Source organism: Pristiophorus japonicus, chromosome 9, assembly GCF_044704955.1.
Source record: "Pristiophorus japonicus isolate sPriJap1 chromosome 9, sPriJap1.hap1, whole genome shotgun sequence".
Lineage (NCBI taxonomy): Eukaryota > Metazoa > Chordata > Chondrichthyes > Pristiophoridae > Pristiophorus > Pristiophorus japonicus.
The window spans coordinates 89,776,718-89,796,873 of NC_091985.1; the positions used below are offsets into that span (position 1 = coordinate 89,776,718).

A 20,156-nucleotide genomic window follows, 5' to 3' on the forward strand; every position below is an offset into this window, starting at 1 on the left:
GGGGGGAAGAGGAGAGGGGGGGAAGAGGAGAAGGGGGGAAGAGGAGAAGGGGGGAAGAGGAGAAGGGGGGAAGAGGAGAAGGGGGGAAGAGGAGAAGGGGAAGAGGAGAAGGGGGGGGGAGAAGGAGAAGGGGGGGGAGAAGGAGAAGGGGTGGGAGAAGGAGAAGGGGGGGGAGAAGGAGAAGGGGGGGGGAGAAGTAGAAGGGGTGGGAGAAGGAGAAGGGGGGGGAGAAGGAGAAGGGGGGGAGAAGGAGCGGGGGGGGGGGGAGAAGGAGCGGGGGGGGGGGAGAAGGAGCGGGGGGGGGGGAGAAGGAGCGGGGGGGGAGAAGGAGAAGGGGGGGGAGAAGGAGAAGGGGGGGGAGAAGGAGAAGGGGGGGGAGAAGGAGAAGGGGGGGGAGAAGGAGAAGGGGGGGGAGAAGGAGAAGGGGGGGGGAGAAGGAGAAGGGGGGGGAGAAGGAGAAGGGGGGGGAGAAGGAGAAGGGGGGGGAGAAGGAGAAGGGGGGGGGGAGAAGGAGAAGGGGGGGGAGGAAGGAGAAGGGGGGGGGGAGAAGGAGAAGGGGAGGAGAAGGAGAAGGGGGGGGGGAGGGGGAGGGGAAGGAGAAGGAGAAGGGGGAGGGAGGCTGAACGGGCCAGGCCCATGACTTCGGGCAGGGCCCGTCCCCAGCACCATATTTACAGGTAGGTGGCGTTGGGTCGGGTCGGGTCGGGTCTGGGGTCGGGAGCGCGGGTCGGGTCGGGGGGACGTGGAGGGAGGTCGGGTCGGGTCCGGTCCCGGAGGGGGAGGTGGTTGGGAACACGGGCCAGGTCCGGGGGGGGGGGGGGGGGGGGGAGGGAGGTCAGGTTTGTTCGGGTAGGATGGAGCGCGGGTCGGGTCGGGGGGGGGGCAGAGGAAGGTGGGGGGGGGGGCGCAGAGGGAGGTCGGGTCGGTTCGTGTCGGGGGCGGGGGGAGGGAGGTCAGGTTGGGTCCGGGTTTGGGGGGGGTCGGGACGCGGGTCGGGGTGGTAGTGAGGTCGGTTCGGTTCGGTTCGGGTCGGGAGGGAAGGAGAGGGAGGTCAGGTCGGGTGGGGGGGGGGGGGGAGGTTGGAGGGAAGAGAGAGTGCGGGTCGGGTCCGGGGGGAGCGGGAGTCGAGTCGGGTCGGGTCGGGAGGAAGCAGGAGCTGGGCGTGGGAGGCAGCCTCATGCACGCAGCTCCAGTGAGGCCATTCGGCCAGGGCTCGGGGCTGCATGCTTCGGGCTCCTCCCACACAGTTTTGGGCGCCTGGAGCTAATGCACATGCACGCCCACTGTAGCGCGCATGTGCAGAGGTCCCTGCACTGTTTTCAGCGCAGGGACCTGGCTCCGCCCCCTACAGCTCGTGCTGCGCCACGCCCGACTCAAGAGGAGCAGCAGGGAGCCGGAGAATCTGTAAGTTTTTTTTAGTCGCACTTTGTGGCGCGAAAAACGGGCTTCCAGGTCGGGGCTGCGCCGTTCTAGGCGCGGCCTGAAACTTGGGCCCCTTGTTTCTTTCGACCCAGTCCCATCCTTAATTATTTTAAATACCTCCATCAAATCACCTCATGATGTCCTCTGTTCTAATGAATAAAGTCCCAATTTTCCAAGTCTTTCTTGGTATTTACATTTCCTCATACCAGGCAGCATCCAAGTGAATCTGTTGCCTCAACATCCTTCCTATTGTGTTTAGTCCAAAAGTGCAGATTGTACCCAAACTGTGGTCTTACAAAGGTTTTATATAGATTCACCATCGACTTTAATGTTCTACACCTCTTCCCGTAAAATTCAGTATTTCATTAGATTTTTTATGGTCTTGACCACTACAGCTGCTGCTTTTAATATCTTGTGAACTTAAACCCCTGAATACCTCTCCTCTTCTAGATCATCCAACCTTCCCCCAAAGTTACTTTATTTTAAACCAAAATATACCTCCTCAAACTTACTGACATGGAATTCCTTCGACCAATTTTTTGCCCATTCTATCATCATTTATCTCCTAATGCTTCCCTATGTCTCCTATTTTAGTATTGTCTGCAAATATTGACACCACTCCCTCTAGCCCTGTATCCAAATTATTCAGACATAGTGAACAGAAGAGGTCACAGAACAGAACCCTGTTGGATATCACTATTCCACTGGCAACCATTTTGAGAAAATAATCTGAACTATTCTACTCTCTTTCCTTGCTTCTACCAATTTCTACCCTTCCTATAATTCTATACCCCTTCATCTTCTCCACTAGTCATCTGTGTGGTACTTTGCCAAAGGCTTTCCGAAAGCCCATGTACACCACATTGATTGCATTTCCCACGTCCACTATATCTTAGAGAACTTTATTGGACTTGTCAAGCATAATCATCTTATCTGAAATCGATGTTGGCTGCTTCAATTTATTTAGCAAGATTCCCAATCTTGGCCAGGCCAGCAGAGGAATTGCCAGACAGATAATTGCCTGGACTTTCCCCACAAGAAGGGAGAAGAACAAGAAAGAATTACAATAGCCCAGTCACCTCCAGTCACTTTAGTAGCATTAATACAGAAGCCTAGGAAATTAATGTCTTTTCAGAGCCTGTGAATGGTGCACACTACAGGGAGAGAAACTGTCCAAACAAAAATAAAATCCAAAATGGAATAATGAGCAATCTGTATACTGACCTGAATCCTTTATGATGCAGATGAGGAGGAAGGGAGGTAGGAAGAAACATTTCAAAATAGCTGATTGCCTTCTGCATGGTGACATCAAAAGGACACATTAATGGCTGCCATTCATCTAACATCTCTGCTGTAGCTTCATCTGGAAAATACCTGGGCACAAGAAACCATTTGTATTCACAATAAAGCACTTCATGTTCCAACAAACTATTGTAAATAGCACACTTGTACAATTAGGTATTTAAAAAATGTACATATAAACACACACTATTCATATACCAAGATAACAATTTAGGAATAGTGCTTAACAAATATTCCTCCAATAATTATTCACTATCGGCTTCAAAGAGTTGTAGGATTCAAATAAACTACACAGCGTATGGTAGCATTGTGGTTATGTTAGTGGACTAGCGCTCCAGAAGCCTGGACTAACAATCTGGAGACACGAGTTCAAATCCCACCACGGCAGCTGTTAATTCAGTAAATTAAATAAACCTGGAATTAAAAAAGAAAAAGCCAGTATCTGTGATGGTGATCATGAAACTGCCAGATAATATACCAAACAGGTTCACTAATGTCCTTTAGGAAACCTGCCATATAACCAGTCTGGCCTACATGTGAATCCAGACCCACAGCAATGTGGCTGACTCTTAACTGCCCCCTGAACAGGCCTAGCAAGCCACTCGGTTGTACCAAACTACAACAAAGTCAGCATTGTGGGAATACCTTGACCACATGGACTGCAGCAGTTCAAGAAGTCGGGCTGTGGTATCATTCTAGTGAATCTGTGCTGTACCCACTCCAAGGCCAATATATATTTCCTGAGGTTCAGTGACCGACACTGAACGCAGTACTCCAGATGCTGTCTGACCAAGGCTCTGTACAACTGAAGCATCACATTCACATTTTTGAATTCCAATCTACTTGGTAATAAATTACATGTGTCTTTTTGATTACTTTTTGTACCTGTGCACTAGCTTTTAGTGATGTGTGCATGCACACCGAAATCCATCTGCTCCTCCACAGCTACTACTCGCCACGAAGAAAAAAATCCAATTTGTCTTTCTCTGATCCAAAGTGGATGACTTTCCCACAATGGACTCTATCTGCCATAGTTTGCCCCACTACTTGGTCTATCGATATCCCTTTGAAACTTCCTGCTACATCTACACAACTTACTGTACCTCCTAACTTAGTGGCATCTTTAAATTTGGATGTACAACTCTATTTTTTCATCCAAATCATTAATAAATATAGGTAACACCACTGGTCATATCCCACCAATCAAAAACGGAATCCTTGACACTCTGTCTCCTACCCACTACCCAATTACCACCCTATGTCACAAAGTTATCTTCAATTCCATGTGCTTATTTTTGCCAATAATCTCTTGTGTGAACCTCATCAAATGCCACCAGCAGGTCCAAATAGACAATATCTATGGACATTCCTATCCAATATGCCAGTGACCTCCTTAAATAGTTTGCTAGATTAATGAGACATGACCTACCCTTCACAAATAAATGCTGACTCTCTGATCAATTAATGCCTGTCCAAATGCTCCGTCACTCTGCATCTGAAGATAGATTATAATAACTTCCCTACAATTGATGTTAAACAGACAGGTCTTTAATAGTAAACAAATTGGGATGACTCCATTTTATCTGGTCAAGGAACTTCAAATTGGAATGAGCTCATGATTTTCAGTATTCAGTCCAGAAGTAGCCTTTTCAGATCAGTCTGCATCTGTGGCAAAGTGAAGTGTCTGGAATTTGCAAACAACGAGTGGGTAATTTTAAATCTTCAGCTCGGCAGTAAACTGGCCAAGCAGATGAACTGCCCATTATAGAAACGGTCTGATTTTCATTTCTATTGACTTAGCAGTTTTTAAACTCTCAAAGTAAAAAAGAATACCTATAGTACTCATGAAGTACTGGTGAACTTTAAAATAAAAAGACCAAGAGAGAACTGCAGCATCAATTCAGTAAATGCAGAGATCAAATGGAAGAGGTTAGAAACAGTGCAAGGATGAGGGGGCACAGTTGAAGTAGGTGTAAAATGGGCAGGAGGAGGATGCACGAGGTAACAGTGGATTTGGAGGCGTGGAGGATGGGGAGAATACTTAGTGGGGGGGGGGAGAAACAGCTTGAAGTCAATAAATAGCAATTTTATTCTCCAGATCAAATTGCTGAGTTTTGACACTTCATATAATACCATGACAAATGTTCCCACCTCTGTAGGCATATTGGTTTGTATGCCTTATTTTATTCGTAATTTACGCAACAAAAGATCGACATAAACATACACTGTACAATACTGAATTACTGCCAAGGCATTTTGGCAGTTTCAACTAAGAGGAGCATGCATGGCAGCCTACAAAACTAGCAAAAATTCATCAACAGCTTTAAAAAATGCTGATATAGTCCTTACATATCAACAGCTGAAAAAGTCATTCGTGAAAAATCAATTAGACTGAAAGTGCAGTGGAACACAGGCTTATCATACCTTAAGTTGCAGGTATATCCTTACAACTTCAATCTCTTTTTTAGCACTTGTGACAGAAAAATTTAATGTAAGTTAGTGAATTTTAAGAGTTTTAATATCAGGTATTTTTATTTGGTGTTTTACCCAGAAGTTAGATTATAACAAATAAGCTGATAAAATGCAACTTCTAAAAACGTCTTTATCCTCTGGGGAATGCCAGAATGTGGTCCTATGTGAAGATTTATTTTCTTCAAGACCGGTTGCAGCTGTTTTTTTGCAAGAAAAGGGATATTTCATGGTGTGCATGCATGCATGCATTACCTGGCTTTCAACAGTAATGATTTAGAAATTGCCAGAGGGGTGCCAGTGATGAATGCACAAGATATATTTTCCCTCAGTCTCAGTTTCAATCAGTATTTTGGAGCCTACTGCATGTAACTGTAAATCAGGGTAATTTTTAAATAAGTAAAACTCGCCATCTCGCAAACCTTACTCCACATTTTATTTCCAAATTAGAAATCTTCAAATAAAGCCAGGTAATGCATGCATGCATGCAGACCATGAAATATCCCTTTTCTTGCAAAAAAACAGCTGCAACCGGTCTTGAAAAAAATAAATCTCCACATAGGACCACATTCTGGCATTCCCCAGAGGATAAAGACGTTTTTAGAAGCTGCATTTTATCAGCTTATGTGTTATAATCTAACTTCTGGGTACAAACACCAAATTAAAATACCTGATATTAAAACTCTTAAAATTCACTAACTTACATTAAATTTTTCTGTCTCAAGTTTATACTCAACTTAAAATGAGAGAAAGCAAGGTCTGATTGATTCAATTGAGTCCTACCCACCAATCTATCTTATGCTGGCAGCCCTCGGCCCACCATCCAGCTGATCTGAATACGTGAATGGCTCCAGACCCATCTTCCAAATGACCGGAATGATTGATATTGGCAACTTCCAAAACCAGTAAAGTCGATTTGTTTTTGTGAAATGGGTTGAAATGCTGATGGGTTAACCAAGTATTGAGACACTGAAACTATTGCAATTTAGTTATTCTGAGTCTGTGATATCTACTGATTTCGATTGGAGGTGGTGACCCTCGTCATAAACCTCACTCTCCAATGATTGGTGGAACTGTCTATCTAAACTGTTCATCTAAACTTTATAAATCAGGTTCAACTCATCTGGTCAGCTTCATGGAAAGAAATTTAAATTACAAAATTCTTAAATATTATATAGCAAACATTCCCTAACTGCTGATGCTTCTAAATAATATATTGAGAAAATGTTCTCCTTCTGAACTCCAACGAGTAAAGACCCAGTCTACTCAATCTATCATCATAAGGTAACCCCCTCATCTCCGGAATCAGCCGAGTGAATCATCTCTGTACCCCCTCCAAAGCTAGTACATCCTTCTTTAAGTAAGGTGACCAAAACTGCATGCAGTACTCCAGGTGCGGCCTTACCAATACCCAGTACAGTTGCAGCAGGACCTCCCTGATTTTGTACTCCATCCCTCTCGCAATGAAGGCCAACATTCCATTCGCCTTCCTGATTACCTGCTGCACCTGCAAACTAACTTTTTGGGATTCATGCACAAGGACCCCCAGGTCCCTCTGCACCTCAGCATGTTGTAATTTCTCCCCATTCAAATAATATTCCCTTTTACTGATTTTTTTCCCCCAAGGTGGATGACCTCACACTTTCCGACATTGTATTCCATCTGCCAAACCTTAGCCCATTCGCTTAACCTATCCAAATCTCTTTGCAGCCTCTGTGTCCTCTACACAATCCGCTTTCCCACTAATCTTTGTGTCATTAAATGGCGTAGCAGGCTCAACGGGCCAAATGGCCTACTCCTGCTCCTATTTCTTATGTTCTTATCATTAACACTGACTTTTATCTCATTCCTAACTTTAATGTTGGGCAACAATTGATTTTACATTACGACTGAGATTTGAGTTCCCATAACCATGACAACCATAACTCTAATTCTGAGCCTACAAAGGATGTTCCATTTCTCCAGAGAAACTTAAAATGTAACTCAGTCAGCTGATGGATTTGACACATATATTGTTCAAAAAGATAAAAGCATGAATCCCAAAATATGTTATGTTGTACTGAAGGAAAATTCTGTTTAAATCAGTAATTGATTCTATGATCTTAGAAACTCAAATAGCAACAAGGTGGACAAATTAACTGCACAGATAACAGTTCATGCATATGATGTAATTGGCATCACGGAGACATGGCTCCAGGGTGACCAAGGCTGGGAACTCAACATCCAAGGGTATTCAGCATTTAGGAAGGAGAGACAGAGAGGAAAAGGAGGTGGGGGTGGCATTGCTAGTTAAAGAGGAAATTAATGCTGGATGATGTGGAATCGGTATGGGTGGAGCTACGGAATATCAAAGGGCAGAAAACGCTAGTGGGAGTTGTGTACAGACCACCAAACAGTCGTAGTGAGGTTGGGGATAGCATCAAAGAAGAAATTAGGGATGCGTGCAATAAAGGTACAGCAGTTATCATGGGCGAGTTTAATTTACATATTGATTGAGCTAACCAAACTGGCAGCAATGCGGTGGAAGAGGATTTCCTGGAGTGTATTAGGGATGGTTTTCTGGACCAATATGTCGAGGAGCCAACTAGAGGGCTGGCCATCCTAGACTGGGTGATGTGTAATGAGAAAGGACTAATTAGCAATCTTGTTGTGCGAGGCCCCTTGGGAAAAAGTGACCATAATATGGTAGAATTCTTTATTAAGATGGAGAGTGACACAGTTAATTCAGAGACTAGGGTCCTGAACTTATGGAAAGGTAACTTTGATGGTATGAGACATGAATTGGCTAGAATAGATTGGCGAGTGATACTTAAAGGGTTGACGGTGGATAGGCAATGGCAAACATTTAAAGATCACATGGATGAACTTCAACAATTATACATCCCTGTCTGCAGTAAAAATAAAATGGGGAAGGTGGCTCAACCGTGGCTAACCAGGGAAATTAAGGATAGTGTTAAATCCAAGGAAGAGGCATATAAATTGGCTAGAAAAAGCAGCTAACCTGACGACTGGGAGAATTTTATAATACAGCAGAGGAGGACAAAGGGTTTAATTAGGAGGGGGAAAATAGAGTACAAGAGGAAGCTTGCTGGGAACATAAAAACTGACTACAAAAGCTTCTATAGATATGTAAAGAGAAAAAGATTAGTGAAGACAAACATAGGTCCCCTTGCAGTCAGATTCAGATGAATTTATAATGGGAACAAAGAAATGGCGGACCAGTTAAACAAATACTTTGGTTCTGTCTTCACGAAGGAAGACACAAATAACCTTCCGGAAATACTAAGGGATCGAGGGTCTAGTGGGAAGGAGGAACTGAAGGAAATCCTTATTAGGCGGAAAATTGTGTTCGGGAAATTGATGGGATTGAAGGCCGATAAATCTCTGGGGCCTGATAGTCTGCATCCCAGAGTACTTAAGGAAGTAGCCCTAGAAATAGTGGATGCATTGGTGATCATATTCCAACAGTCTATCGACTCTGGATCAGTTCCTATGGACTGGAGAGTAGCTAATGTAACACCACTTTTTAAGAAGGGAGGAGAGAGAAGGCGGGTAATTATAGACCGGTTAGTCCAGAACCAGGGGACACAGTCTAAGGATAAGGGGTAGGCCATTTAGGACTGAAATGAGGAGAAATTTCTTCACTCAGAGTTGTTAACCCGTGGAATTCCTACCGCAGAGAGTTGTTGATGCCACTTCATTGGATATATTCAAGAGGAAGTTAGATATGGCTAAAGGGATCAAGGGGTATGGAGAGAAAGCAGGCAAGGGGTACTGAGGTGAATGATCAGCCATGATCTTATTGAATGGTGGTGCAGGCTCAAAGGGCCGAATGGCCTACACCTGCACCTATTTTCTATGTTTCTATGTTTCTAAAACAAGACCAAGACACTTAAAACCCTTTGAAAACATTACAACAAGAAAGTCTGTACTTACGGTCGACAGCATTTCACCAGTGTCTTTAACACATTTTCTATAGAACTTAAAAGAGAAAGAGAGAATTAGTAATATTGCAATCAGAAGCAACATACAAAACAATTGATCAGCAGAGGTAATCTAGTAATATAGTGCATGTGAAGACAAACAATTAGACATCACCTATGTGCATGCATAGCTTAATCCTCTACTTCCACACAAAGCTAATCAACAAGATTAATACTGTGCACCATCTTTAAGAATTTACTTTACCTTTCAACTCTATTTAGAATGTAAAGGAAGCTGGAACACAAACTGATAGGGTTTATACCTTAATACCAGTTTATATAATTCAATTGTGTTTCTTTCTGATTTATTTTACAAATCCTTGTTCCCCACTTAGTTTTATCTTCTTCTGATGTTAACAACAACAAAATGTCATTATAATTGTCACAAAAAAACTACCAGAGCAAAAGAGTGAATAGAGTAAAGTTCCTTTTTCACTTTTCGAATTGAAGGATAAACCAGATTTTCTATGCTTAAACCGTTAAGAATCTCAAATTAGGGCAAAGTTCAAATACAAACTGCTCCCTAAATTCCATATCAAAACACCTTGAACATTGCAGCTGAGCACTATTGGATTTTAATTCACTTGTTCAATTTTTCAACACACGAAATCTCACTCGAATAACAAGTATCATTGTGTAACTTTGCTGGCCGCAAGTGGTCTTAAATATCTGTATGACCCAATCAATATGACAAAATGAACCCATGAATAAAATCATGTGACTGTAAATAGAATATGCACGAGGGAATTTTGTACTTTAATTCTGCAATTTGTAACTGAATGTTTTAACCTATGTAATACACTTCAAAAAAATATTAGCAGTACTCCACATTGTATTATTAGTGATGCATAGAATACAAATAGCAGCTCAAAACATCCCAAAAGGAAATTTAAATGCAGTGCGACATTCTCAATAGTGGTGTAATGCTATCATTCTGTTTTTAATCAAATAATACACAGGAAAAGATGCATTTTTAATAAAATGTTACATCTGTGTGATGAGCACCACATTTAAAAAAACACATGCATTATTGATCGGGCAAATGTATAAACATCTTCCTTACCACCTATGCAAAACACTAAGCACACACGATTTAGGGGAAGACAAGCCTTGTCGGAACGAACTGAATAATAAAGAGAAATAGGTCAAACAGGGCACAGAAATCAATGGAATTAGCAACACTGGTGTATAAACCATAAAAAAAAGTTGTGACCCTCAGCAAGAGCACATGGGAGTCTTTGACATTTAAGTGGTGCTCACACAGCAACAATTACTTGTCATCCCAGTTTATGTATTTTTGAAAGTACATTTGAGATGAACAGTAAATTAAAACACAATGTTCCCACAACACCATTGAGAATACATCGCACTGCACATCAGTAGCAGCAATTTTGTCTGATCATTTGCAACTATCGAGAGAAAAAAAGTGGAGCTTTTTTTTCATAAAAAAATTGTGATTACATTTTTTCTGCTTGATCAAAAAACCTTCAATCTTTGCCAAATGAAATTGATAAAGGAAAATACACAAGTTCAAAGTAATATTAAATACATATAAGCAATAACAATGAACTGTAAGAAATGTAATTATTTCAACATTCAACAAAAATGTCAAATTTAGATTACTTTTTTTCCCCAAAATAAAAGTGTCTTTGTTGGTTTTGATTATCCCAATAATCACCTGTATATATCATACTTTATGAAGATTTAATCTTTTATAAAATACAATCCCCATCACTTACATCGTCCATGCTAATCATGTACTATCGGACAAATGGCACTAACCATTTACCATTTCCACTGAAGTCAATTACAAATGCGCTGCTTATAACATGTTAAGCATGCTGGATAATTTGGATGATTCAATATGTGTTTCCCACCTCGTTATCATACTGTATCTGTATTTAAATCCCTCTATGAATCACTTGGTGTCTCTTTTTTCTTTCGGGTTTCAGCTGGTTTTATTGGGCCCAAATTTGGCACACCGTTTTTTCGGCGCACTCACCAGAGATGCGCCGACTTCGTAGGCTGAAAACGGCGCCAAAAAGATCTCCCCGGATTCTGGCCACTCTTAACTCTCCCGGGGCTTGGCGCGGCTTGGCCAGTGGATTGGGGGCGGAGCTAGGGCCCTGCACATTGGTGCGTTCGCGCATGCGCAGTCGCAAATAACATTGGCAATCGGCTAGCTCCTTGTGCTCTCCCGCCCGGTTGTCCCACCCGCACCTATCCCCAGCCGAGTGGCTTCCCGCAACAGCCGGCCGGCCTGCTGTCCATTGATCCCTGCAGCCATTCAGCCTGTGTCTTCTGCGAGCCCAGCCCAGCCTGCCTGTGTCTTCTCTGCGAGCCCAGCCCAGCCTGTCTGTGTGTTCTGCGAGCCTGTGGCCAGTTCCCTGTGCTCTCCCGCCCGGTCATCCCACCCGTACCTATCCCCGGCCGAGCAGCCTCTCGCCAGCCCGCTGACTTCCCGGGCCGAGTTAGGAAGGTAGGACTTATTTTTATTTTTTATTTCTTCTTGATGGTTTTTCTGCTTCTTGAATATAGTTGTGCTTTGTTTTGTGCTTTGCAAGGTCCTCTCCGCTTCACTTCCCGCCCCTATCTCTGGCTACCTATGCTGATTTCTCAACTCTCCGCAAGGGTTTTCTGTGCGGCCACAAGTGGCCACATATGCTGGCCTAAGTTAGTTTGGAGCAACTATTAGCTGTCCAAAGAGGCTTAAATGGGCAAAATGGGCATAGGTGGCTGGTAACGCCCCCTTTTGAAAAAAAACTAAACTAAATTTTAAAAATCCTCACTTACACTGGTGCAAATTGAATGTGCAAAATGGGGATTTTTAAGATACTCCAGAAAAATTAAGTTGCTCCATTCCTGGGCAATTTTGGGCCCATAAAGTTAGATTTGGTGGTTGTCAGAGTTGTGTAGATGTAGGAGGTGGTGTTTTCCCCAATGTTGCAGATGAACGGAATGATCAGTTCCAGAGGGATGTAGTCAAACTCAGGTCAGTTTGCGCTCACTTTGGAGAAAATCTCACCTTCTTTGAAGGGAACAAGCTTAAACAAACGGATGTGGAGCAGTGCCCAATGGGAGAACGAGTGCATATGCCCCCATTCTCTGCTCTCAGACCTCCATTAATGAGGACGGCTTTATCCTCTGTAAAAGACGATACACTGTCCAATGCTTGCAGCGGGCCAATCACATTAACATTAATGCACTCGCATTCGCTGTAAGTGCTGGGGACTGTACCTTTGATTCCTGCCTCATGAAAACCTGCTACTTTGGATCTGCTCCAATGTCTTCAGTCATGGGGGAGGAAATGTGTGCATCCTGGTATGGCTGCATTCACTTTAATGAGAATTGGTGCACTGGATCAGCCTCGAAGCCGAGCCAGAATCACACAACCCTAGGAAAAAACTTTACCAGCTGATTACTGCTATATGCACTTCCAGTTGACAACTAGAGAACAAATAAATGTGATGAAGCAAAGAGTGCGAATGATTCACTCTGCCACACCTGCTTTTTAGAATAGCAATGGAAGAAGCCAGAGTTACCTGTTTTCCCTTTCACCCGGAAATGCACCCTCGAGCAATGGGGAAACAAACAGCAGAAAGGCAAAAAAGCCTTAGAAAAAGTTAATATTTCAAATTCAGCAATAGTTTAGCAATGCAAAAAAGAAAAGATCTACTTACTTTGGAAACCAATTTAGTCCAAGGTGCTCTGTCTTGGAGTACAAAATTCTTTCTATCATTTCATACAATGGTCTCCATGGCAAGTGCAAATCCTCCCTTGAAAGGAGTTCTTTTTTTCTAGGTGGTAATAAAAATACAAAAATGTAATTACAAACGCTTAAGTGAAACAGAACAAATACCTTGGAAAGATTACCAGGCATTTATCCAATCAGAGTAGAGGGAGCAGGATAGTTAGAATAAATACATGGCTTGAGCAGTGGTGCAAGAGGGAGGGATTCAAATTCCTGGGACATTGGAACCAGTTCTGGGGGAAGTGGGACCTGTACAAAAGGGACGGTTTGCACTTGGGCAGGACTGGAACTGATGTCCTGGGGGTAACATTTGCTAATGCGGTTCGGGAGTGTTTAAACTAATATGGCAGGGGGATGGGAACCTCTGCAGCGAGACAGGACGAAGTAATATGGAGTCAGAAACAGATGGTAGAAAGGTAAAAAGCAATAGTGGAAGGCCGAGTAAACAAAGGTAAGAAACAAAAATTTCCACACTACATCATAATTCTAAAAGGACAAAGGGTGTTAAAAAAACAAGCCTGAAGGCTTTGTGTCTTAATGCAAGGAGTATCTGTAATAAGGTGGATGAATTAACTGCACAAATAGATGTTAACAAATATGATGTGATTGGGATTACAGAGACATGGCTCCAGGATGATCAGGGCTGGGAACTCAACATCCCAGGGTATTCAACACTCAGGAAGGATAGAATAAAAGGAAAAGGAGGTGGGGTAGCATTGCTGGTTAAAGAGGAGATTAATGTAATAGTTAGGAAGGACATTAGCTTGGATGATGTGGAATCTATATGGGTAGAGTTGCAGAACACCAAAGGGCAAAAAACATTAGTGGGAGTTGTGTACAGACCTCCAAACAGTAGTAGTGATGTTGGGGAGGGCATCAAACAGAAAATTAGGGGTGCATGCAATAAAGGTGCAGCAGTTATCATGGGTGACTTTAATATGCATATAGATTGTGCTGACCAAACTGGAAGCAATACGGTGGAGGAGGATTTCCTGGAGTGCATAAGGGATGGTTTTCTAGACCAATATGTCGAGGAACCAACTAGGGGGAGGCCATCTTAGACTGGATGTTGTGTAATGAGAGAGGATTAATTAGCAATCTCGTTGTGCGAGGCCCCTTGGGGAAGAGTGACCATAATATTGTGGAATTCTACATTAGAATGGAGAATGAAACAGTTAATTCAGAGACCATGGTCCAGAACTTAAAGAAGGGTAACTTTGAAGGTATGAGGCGTGAATTGACTAGGATAGATTGGCGTATGATACTTAAGGGGTTGACTGTGGACGGGCAATGGCAGACATTTAGAGACCGCATGGATGAACTACAACAATTGCACATCCCTGTCTGGCATAAAATTAAAAAAGGGAAGGTGGCTCAACCGTGGCTATCAAGGGAAATCAGGGATAGTATTAAAGCCAAGGAAGTGGCATACAAATTGGCCAGAAATAGCAGCGAACCCGGGGACTGGGAGAAATTTAGAACTCAGCAGAGGAGGGCAAAGGGTTTGATTAGGGCAGGGAAAATAGAGTACGAGAGGAAGCTTGCAGGGAACATTAAGACGGACTGCAAAAGCTTCTATAGATATGTAAAGAGAAAAAGGTTAGTAAAGACAAACGTAGATCCCCTGCAGTCAGAATCAGGGGAAGTCATAACGGGGAACAAAGAAATGGCGGACCAATTGAACAAGTACTTTGGTTTGGTATTCATTAAGGAGGACACAAACAACCTTCCGGATATAAAAGGAGTCAGAGGGTCTAGTAAGATGGAGGAACTGAGGGAAATCCTTATTAGTCAGGAAATTGTGTTGGGGAAATTGATGGGATTGAAGGCCGATAAATCCCCAGGGCCTGATGGACTGCATCCCAGAGTACTTAAGGAGGTGGCCTTGGAAATAGCGGATGCATTGACAGTCATTTTCCAACATTCCATCAACTCTGGATCAGTTCCTATCGAGTGGCCAATGTAACCGCACGTGTTAAGAAAGGAGGGAAGAGAGAAAACAGGGAATTATAGACCGGTCAGCCTGACATCGGTAGTGGGTAAAATGATGGAATCAATTATTAAGGATGTCATTGCAGCGCATTTGGAAAGAGGTGACATGACAGGTCCAAGTCAGCATGGATTTGTGAAAGGGAAATCATGCTTGACAAATCTTCTGGAATTTTTTGAGGATGTTTCCAGTAAAGTGGACAAGGGAGAACCAGTTGATGTGGTGTATTTGGACTTTCAGAAGGCTTTCGACAAGGTCCCACACAAGAGATTAATGTGCAAAGTTAAAGCACATGGGATTGGCGGTAGTGTGCTGACGTGGATTGAGAACTGGTTGGCAGACAGGAAGCAAAGAGTAGGAGTAAATGGGTACTTTTCAGAATGGCAAGCAGTGACTAGTGGGGTACCGCAAGGTTCTGTGCTGGGGCCCCAGCTGTTTACATTGTACATTAATGATTTAGACGAGGGGATTAAATGTAGTATCTCCAAATTTGCGGGTGACACTAAGTTGGGTGGCAGTGTGAGCTGCGAGGAGGATGCTATGAGGCTGCAGAGTGACTTGGATAGGTTAGGTGAGTGGGCAAATGCATGGCAGATGAAGTATAATGTGGATAAATGTGAGGTTATTCACTTTGGTGGGAAAAACAGAGAGACAAACTGTTATCTGAATGGTGACAGATTAGGAAAAGGGGAGGTGCAACGAGACCTGGGTGTCATGGTACATCAGTCATTGAAGGTTGGCATGCAGGTACAGCAGGCGGTTAAGAAGGCAAATGGCATGTTGGCCTACATAGCGAGGGGATTTGAGTACAGGGGCAGGGAGGTGTTACTACAGTCGTACAGGGCCTTGGTGAGGCCACACCTGGAGTATTGTGTACAGTTTTGGTCTCCTAACTTGAGGAAGGATATTCTTGCTTTTGAGGGAGTGCAGCGAAGGTTCACCAGACTGATTCCCGGGATGGCGGAACTGGTATGTCAAGAAAGACTGGATCAACTGGGCTTGTATTCACTGGAGTTCAGAAGAATGAGAGGGGATCTCATAGAAACGTCTAAAATTCTGACGGGTTTAGACAGGTTAGATGCAGGAAGAATGTTCCCAATGTTGGCGAAGTCCAGAACCAGGGATCACAGTCTAAGGATAAGGGGCAAGCCATTTCGGACCGAGATGAGGAGAAACTTCTTTACCCAGAGAGTGGTGAACCTGTGGAATTTTCTACCACAGGAAGTTGTTGAGGCTAATTCACTAAATATATTCAAAAAGGATTAAGATGTAGTCCTTACTACTAGGGGGATCAAGGGGTATGGCGAGAAAGCAGGAATGGGGTACTGAAGTTGCATGTTCAGCCATGAACTCATTGAATGGTGGTGCAGGCTTGAAGGGCTGAATGGCCGACTCCTGCACCTATTTTCTTTGTCTATGTTTCTAAATTGTATCACAAGCCACAAAGCAAAGTTGAGTTTTATAAATCAGCCGAATTAAATTCAATATTTATTTTTTTTTAGATATTACCAATTAATTTCCCATAGCATTATTTATGGTTGTACAGGTTGAACCTCCCTTATCCAGAACTCCCTTTTCCGGAACCACCCCTCGTCCAGAATCATTCCCAGCCACCAGTGGCACATGCGTAGAACTCCGACATGAACAAATTGAAGTCCTTCCTCGCTGCCGACTCCTGGAATCGTTGGCCTGACCCTGCGATCCACCTCGCCCCCATCCTCCATGATCTCTCTGCCGCACTCCCAGCCCCAAGCAAGCCAGCCCCAATATCCCCTTGCTCAGTACCTGTACCATCCAATTTAACGTGGCCACCCTTCATCCGGAAAAATCCCTTATCCAGAGCAGACCAGGTCCCGAGGGTTCTGGATAAGGGAAGTTCAACCTGTATCACTTTCCCTACCCACCTTGTGCTTTTATTTTAAATTCTTCTTACGTTGCATTTCCCTCATTTGTTAACTATTCTTTTGCTCCCTTCATCTTACCAAGTTATTTGTTCGCAAGACCTTATTTTTGCAAAACAATTGATCTGCTCTCATCACTGCTGCCTTTTATTTTACCTCTCTTTGCCTTAATATCTTTTGTCCTCTCGCATGTTGTTTATATTTTTAAATCCTCATGTTCATCTCAGAATATTACCTCTTACCATCTATACCTTGGTTCTTATAGCTGTCTACTTTTTTTAATCTGCTTTTATTTTTAAAAATGCACACCATATGGGTGGCGCTCTGAATCGTACATGTGCGATTGCAGTTAATTTCAAATGCGGGGCTAAAAATACTAGAGAAAGAGATATTAAGTTACACGATGAAAAGAAAACAAAAAAAGTAAACTGACTGCAAAAGACTGCGCATCGGCAGAGAATAGGGCCCACGCCATGCACGCACCAATCATAAGGGAAATAAGACAGGTAACAAATTAAAAATTCAATCTGGAGGCAACAGATATTAAACGATGAGCTGATCCATCATGTCTGCCCCATCCAAACATGCTGCAACCTATGTGCACCATCATCGAACCTCAGCAGTGAGCGGAGAAAAAAAAGCTTTAGGCCAATTCAGGGAAAAAAAACGAGAAGAATTCCTCTCTGACCCCTGAACACAATCCAGCAAGTGCCAGGAGAGGATAGTGACTGCTGTCACTATCCCCAGTTAATGGGCCCAAGTTTCCACATGATTTGCGCCTGATTTTTAGGAGCAACTGGTGGAGAACGGACTATCTTAGAAATCGCAATTCTCCACATTTTTTTTTCTGCAGTTCTCGTCAGGTAGAACAGTTCTACTTTGGAACAGAATTTTTTCTTCAAAAGGGGGCGTGTCCAGCCACTGACGCCTGATTTGAAAGTTTCCACAGTGAAAACGTACTCCAAACTAAAGTAGAATGGAGCAAGTGAAGATTTTTGTCGAACTGAAAAAACCTGTTCTACACATTAAAGAATCAGGCGCAGGTTACAAATTAGGCGTCCAGAACGAGGTGGGGGGGGGGGGGAAGGGAAGTTATTAAATTCTATAATAAATCCTTATTTATACTTATACAAATAAATCCAACCTGAATAAACATTTATAAGCAAAGAAAAGATTAAATAAACCATCTTCCTACCTGTGTGAAAGTGCTTCAGGCAGGCCTTTCGGGACCGAAGGCTGAACGGGCCGGCCTGAGACTTCAGGCAGGGCCCGTCCCCAGCACCAGATTTACGGTAGGTGGCGTTGGGTTGGGTCGGGGAGGGGGGGGGGGGAAAAGAGGGAGAAGGAGAAGGAGAGGGAGGGGGAGAGGGAGGGAGGGAGGGAGGGAGGGAGGGAGGGAGGGAGGGAGGGAGGGAGGAGAGAGAGAGAGAGAGAGAGAGAGAGAGAGAGAGAGAGAGAGAGAGAGAGAGAGAGAGAGAGAGAGAGGTGGAGAGGTCAGGTCGGATCCAGTCCGGGAGCGGGAGTCGGGTCCAGTGGGGGGGGGGGGGTCGGGTCGGGGGTCGGGGGAGTGGGGACGGGAGCGCGGGTCGGGTTGGGTCCAGTCGGGGGGGTGGGGAGCGGGAACAGGAGCGCGGTCGGTCGGGTCGGGGGGGGGGGGGGTGGTGTCGGGTCTGGTCCGGAGGCAGGGGGGGCAGGGAGCGGGTGTCGGGTCTGGTCCGGAGGCAGGGGGGAGCGGGTGTAAGGTCTGGTCCGGAGGCGGGGGCGGGGGGAGGAGCACGAGTGTCGGGTCTGGTCGGGGGGGGGGGGGGGGGGGAGAAAGCAGGAGCTGGCCGTGGGAGGAGCCTTATTCACGCAGCCCCAATGAGGCCATTGGGCCAGGGCTAGGGGCTGCGTGCTTCGGGCCCCTCCCACACAGTTCGGCGCCTGGAGCTACTGCACTTGCGTGCCCACTGTAGCGCGCATGTGCAGAGGTCTCGGCACTGTTTTCAGCGCAGGGACCTGGCTCCGCCCCCCCCTACAGCTCGTGCTGGCTGCGCCGGGGGCTCGAGGACCTGCAAGTAGGTGGAGAATACCGAGGATTTTTTTAGGCACACTTTGTGGCGCGAAAAACGGGCGCCCAGCTCGGAGGGGCACCCCGTTTTTTTTCTTGTGGAAACTTGGGCCCCAAATATCTGCTGAGTTGGGTCAGTAGGGGGTCAAGGACACAGGTGGTAAGCCTCATGGAGGCAGTGGATTTGGTGAGGGTCGGGAGTAGCAAGGAAGAGAGATTGTGGAGTGATATGGGATTGGGCCAAGACACGGTATGGGAAAGCTGATCTGTATCCGACCTCCATCACCCTGTCTAGGTTTCATAACTCTTAATACCCTTTACCGAACCAATATCAACAATCTCAGTTTTTAAACTGACCAAGCATCAACAGCTTTTTGGGAAAGAGTGTTCCAGATTTCCACTACCCTTTGTGTAACGAAGTGCTTTCTGACATCACCTTTGAACGGCCTAGCCCTAATTTTAAGGTTAAGGTTATTCCCCCCTTGTCTATCTACCCTATCAAATCCTTCAAATAGGGTAGGAGAGGTGACAGCCAAAGTGGCTGGGCAGATGGTTTCCATCTTTCAGCCTGCGAAATCTATAAAGCTCCTCACATTTGGTATTGGAGATATGGAACAGAGGAAAGAAAGGGGGAGGGGGGAGAAAAGAGATTGGGTGAGAGGAGGTGGTTTGTATTAAAAAAAAAAGAGCCTGCCTCCATCATAATCCTGGAATAATGGGATGGTTTGGGTGAGGAGTGGGAGGTGCAATATCACCAAATCCACTGCCTCCATGAGGCTTGCCACCTGTGTCCTTGACCCCCTACTGACCCAACTCAGTTGATGTATTAACTGGGGATAGTGACAGCAGTCACTATCATCTCCTGGCACTTGATAGATTGTGTTCAAGGGTCAGAGCGAGCTGTGGACAACCAGTCCACAATTTAAAAGGTGTGGTTGTGCAAATTGCATCAGAGAAAAAACAGTGGGTTAGGAGGCAGTAAGGGAAATGGGAGACAAGAGCATCAAAACCAGAAGGGAGCATTTAAACAGGTGAAGTTTAGCAACCGTGTGGAGGCAACTGAAGCCAAAACAGAATTGGAAATTTGAAAGCAAGGGAATAGCTTCTTCTCAATGGGAGGTGATTGTGGAGACCTGTATGCAAAACTGGGTGCTGCAATTGCTAAAACATTATATTCTACTTCGGGAATTTGAGTCTGCATCCAATCCAGAAAAATACAAATGAAACTCAAGTTGTACATTTAAGCAAAATGCTAATCGAACAACTGATTGTAAATCAAAAAAAGTCA

General features: G+C 44.5%; 1 protein-coding gene across 3 annotated transcripts in view; it reads right to left on the bottom strand.

Moving 5' to 3' along the window:
• psme4b (proteasome activator subunit 4b) overlaps positions 1-20,156 on the bottom strand; it is a 229,381-nt gene that overhangs the window by 159,744 nt on the left and 49,481 nt on the right. The window contains exons 3-6 of one of the 3 annotated variants that reach the window (XM_070889544.1): positions 12,857-12,973; positions 10,240-10,299; positions 9,130-9,174; positions 2,647-2,796 (exon numbers count right to left, since the gene is read on the bottom strand). In XM_070889544.1, coding sequence (XP_070745645.1) covers positions 2,647-2,796; positions 9,130-9,174; positions 10,240-10,299; positions 12,857-12,973 — 372 coding nt within the window. Of the gene's footprint in view, positions 1-2,646; positions 2,797-9,129; positions 9,175-10,239; positions 10,300-12,856; positions 12,974-20,156 lie in introns of those variants that run through there. The other 2 variants (XM_070889545.1, XM_070889547.1) reach the window with 2 other exon arrangements.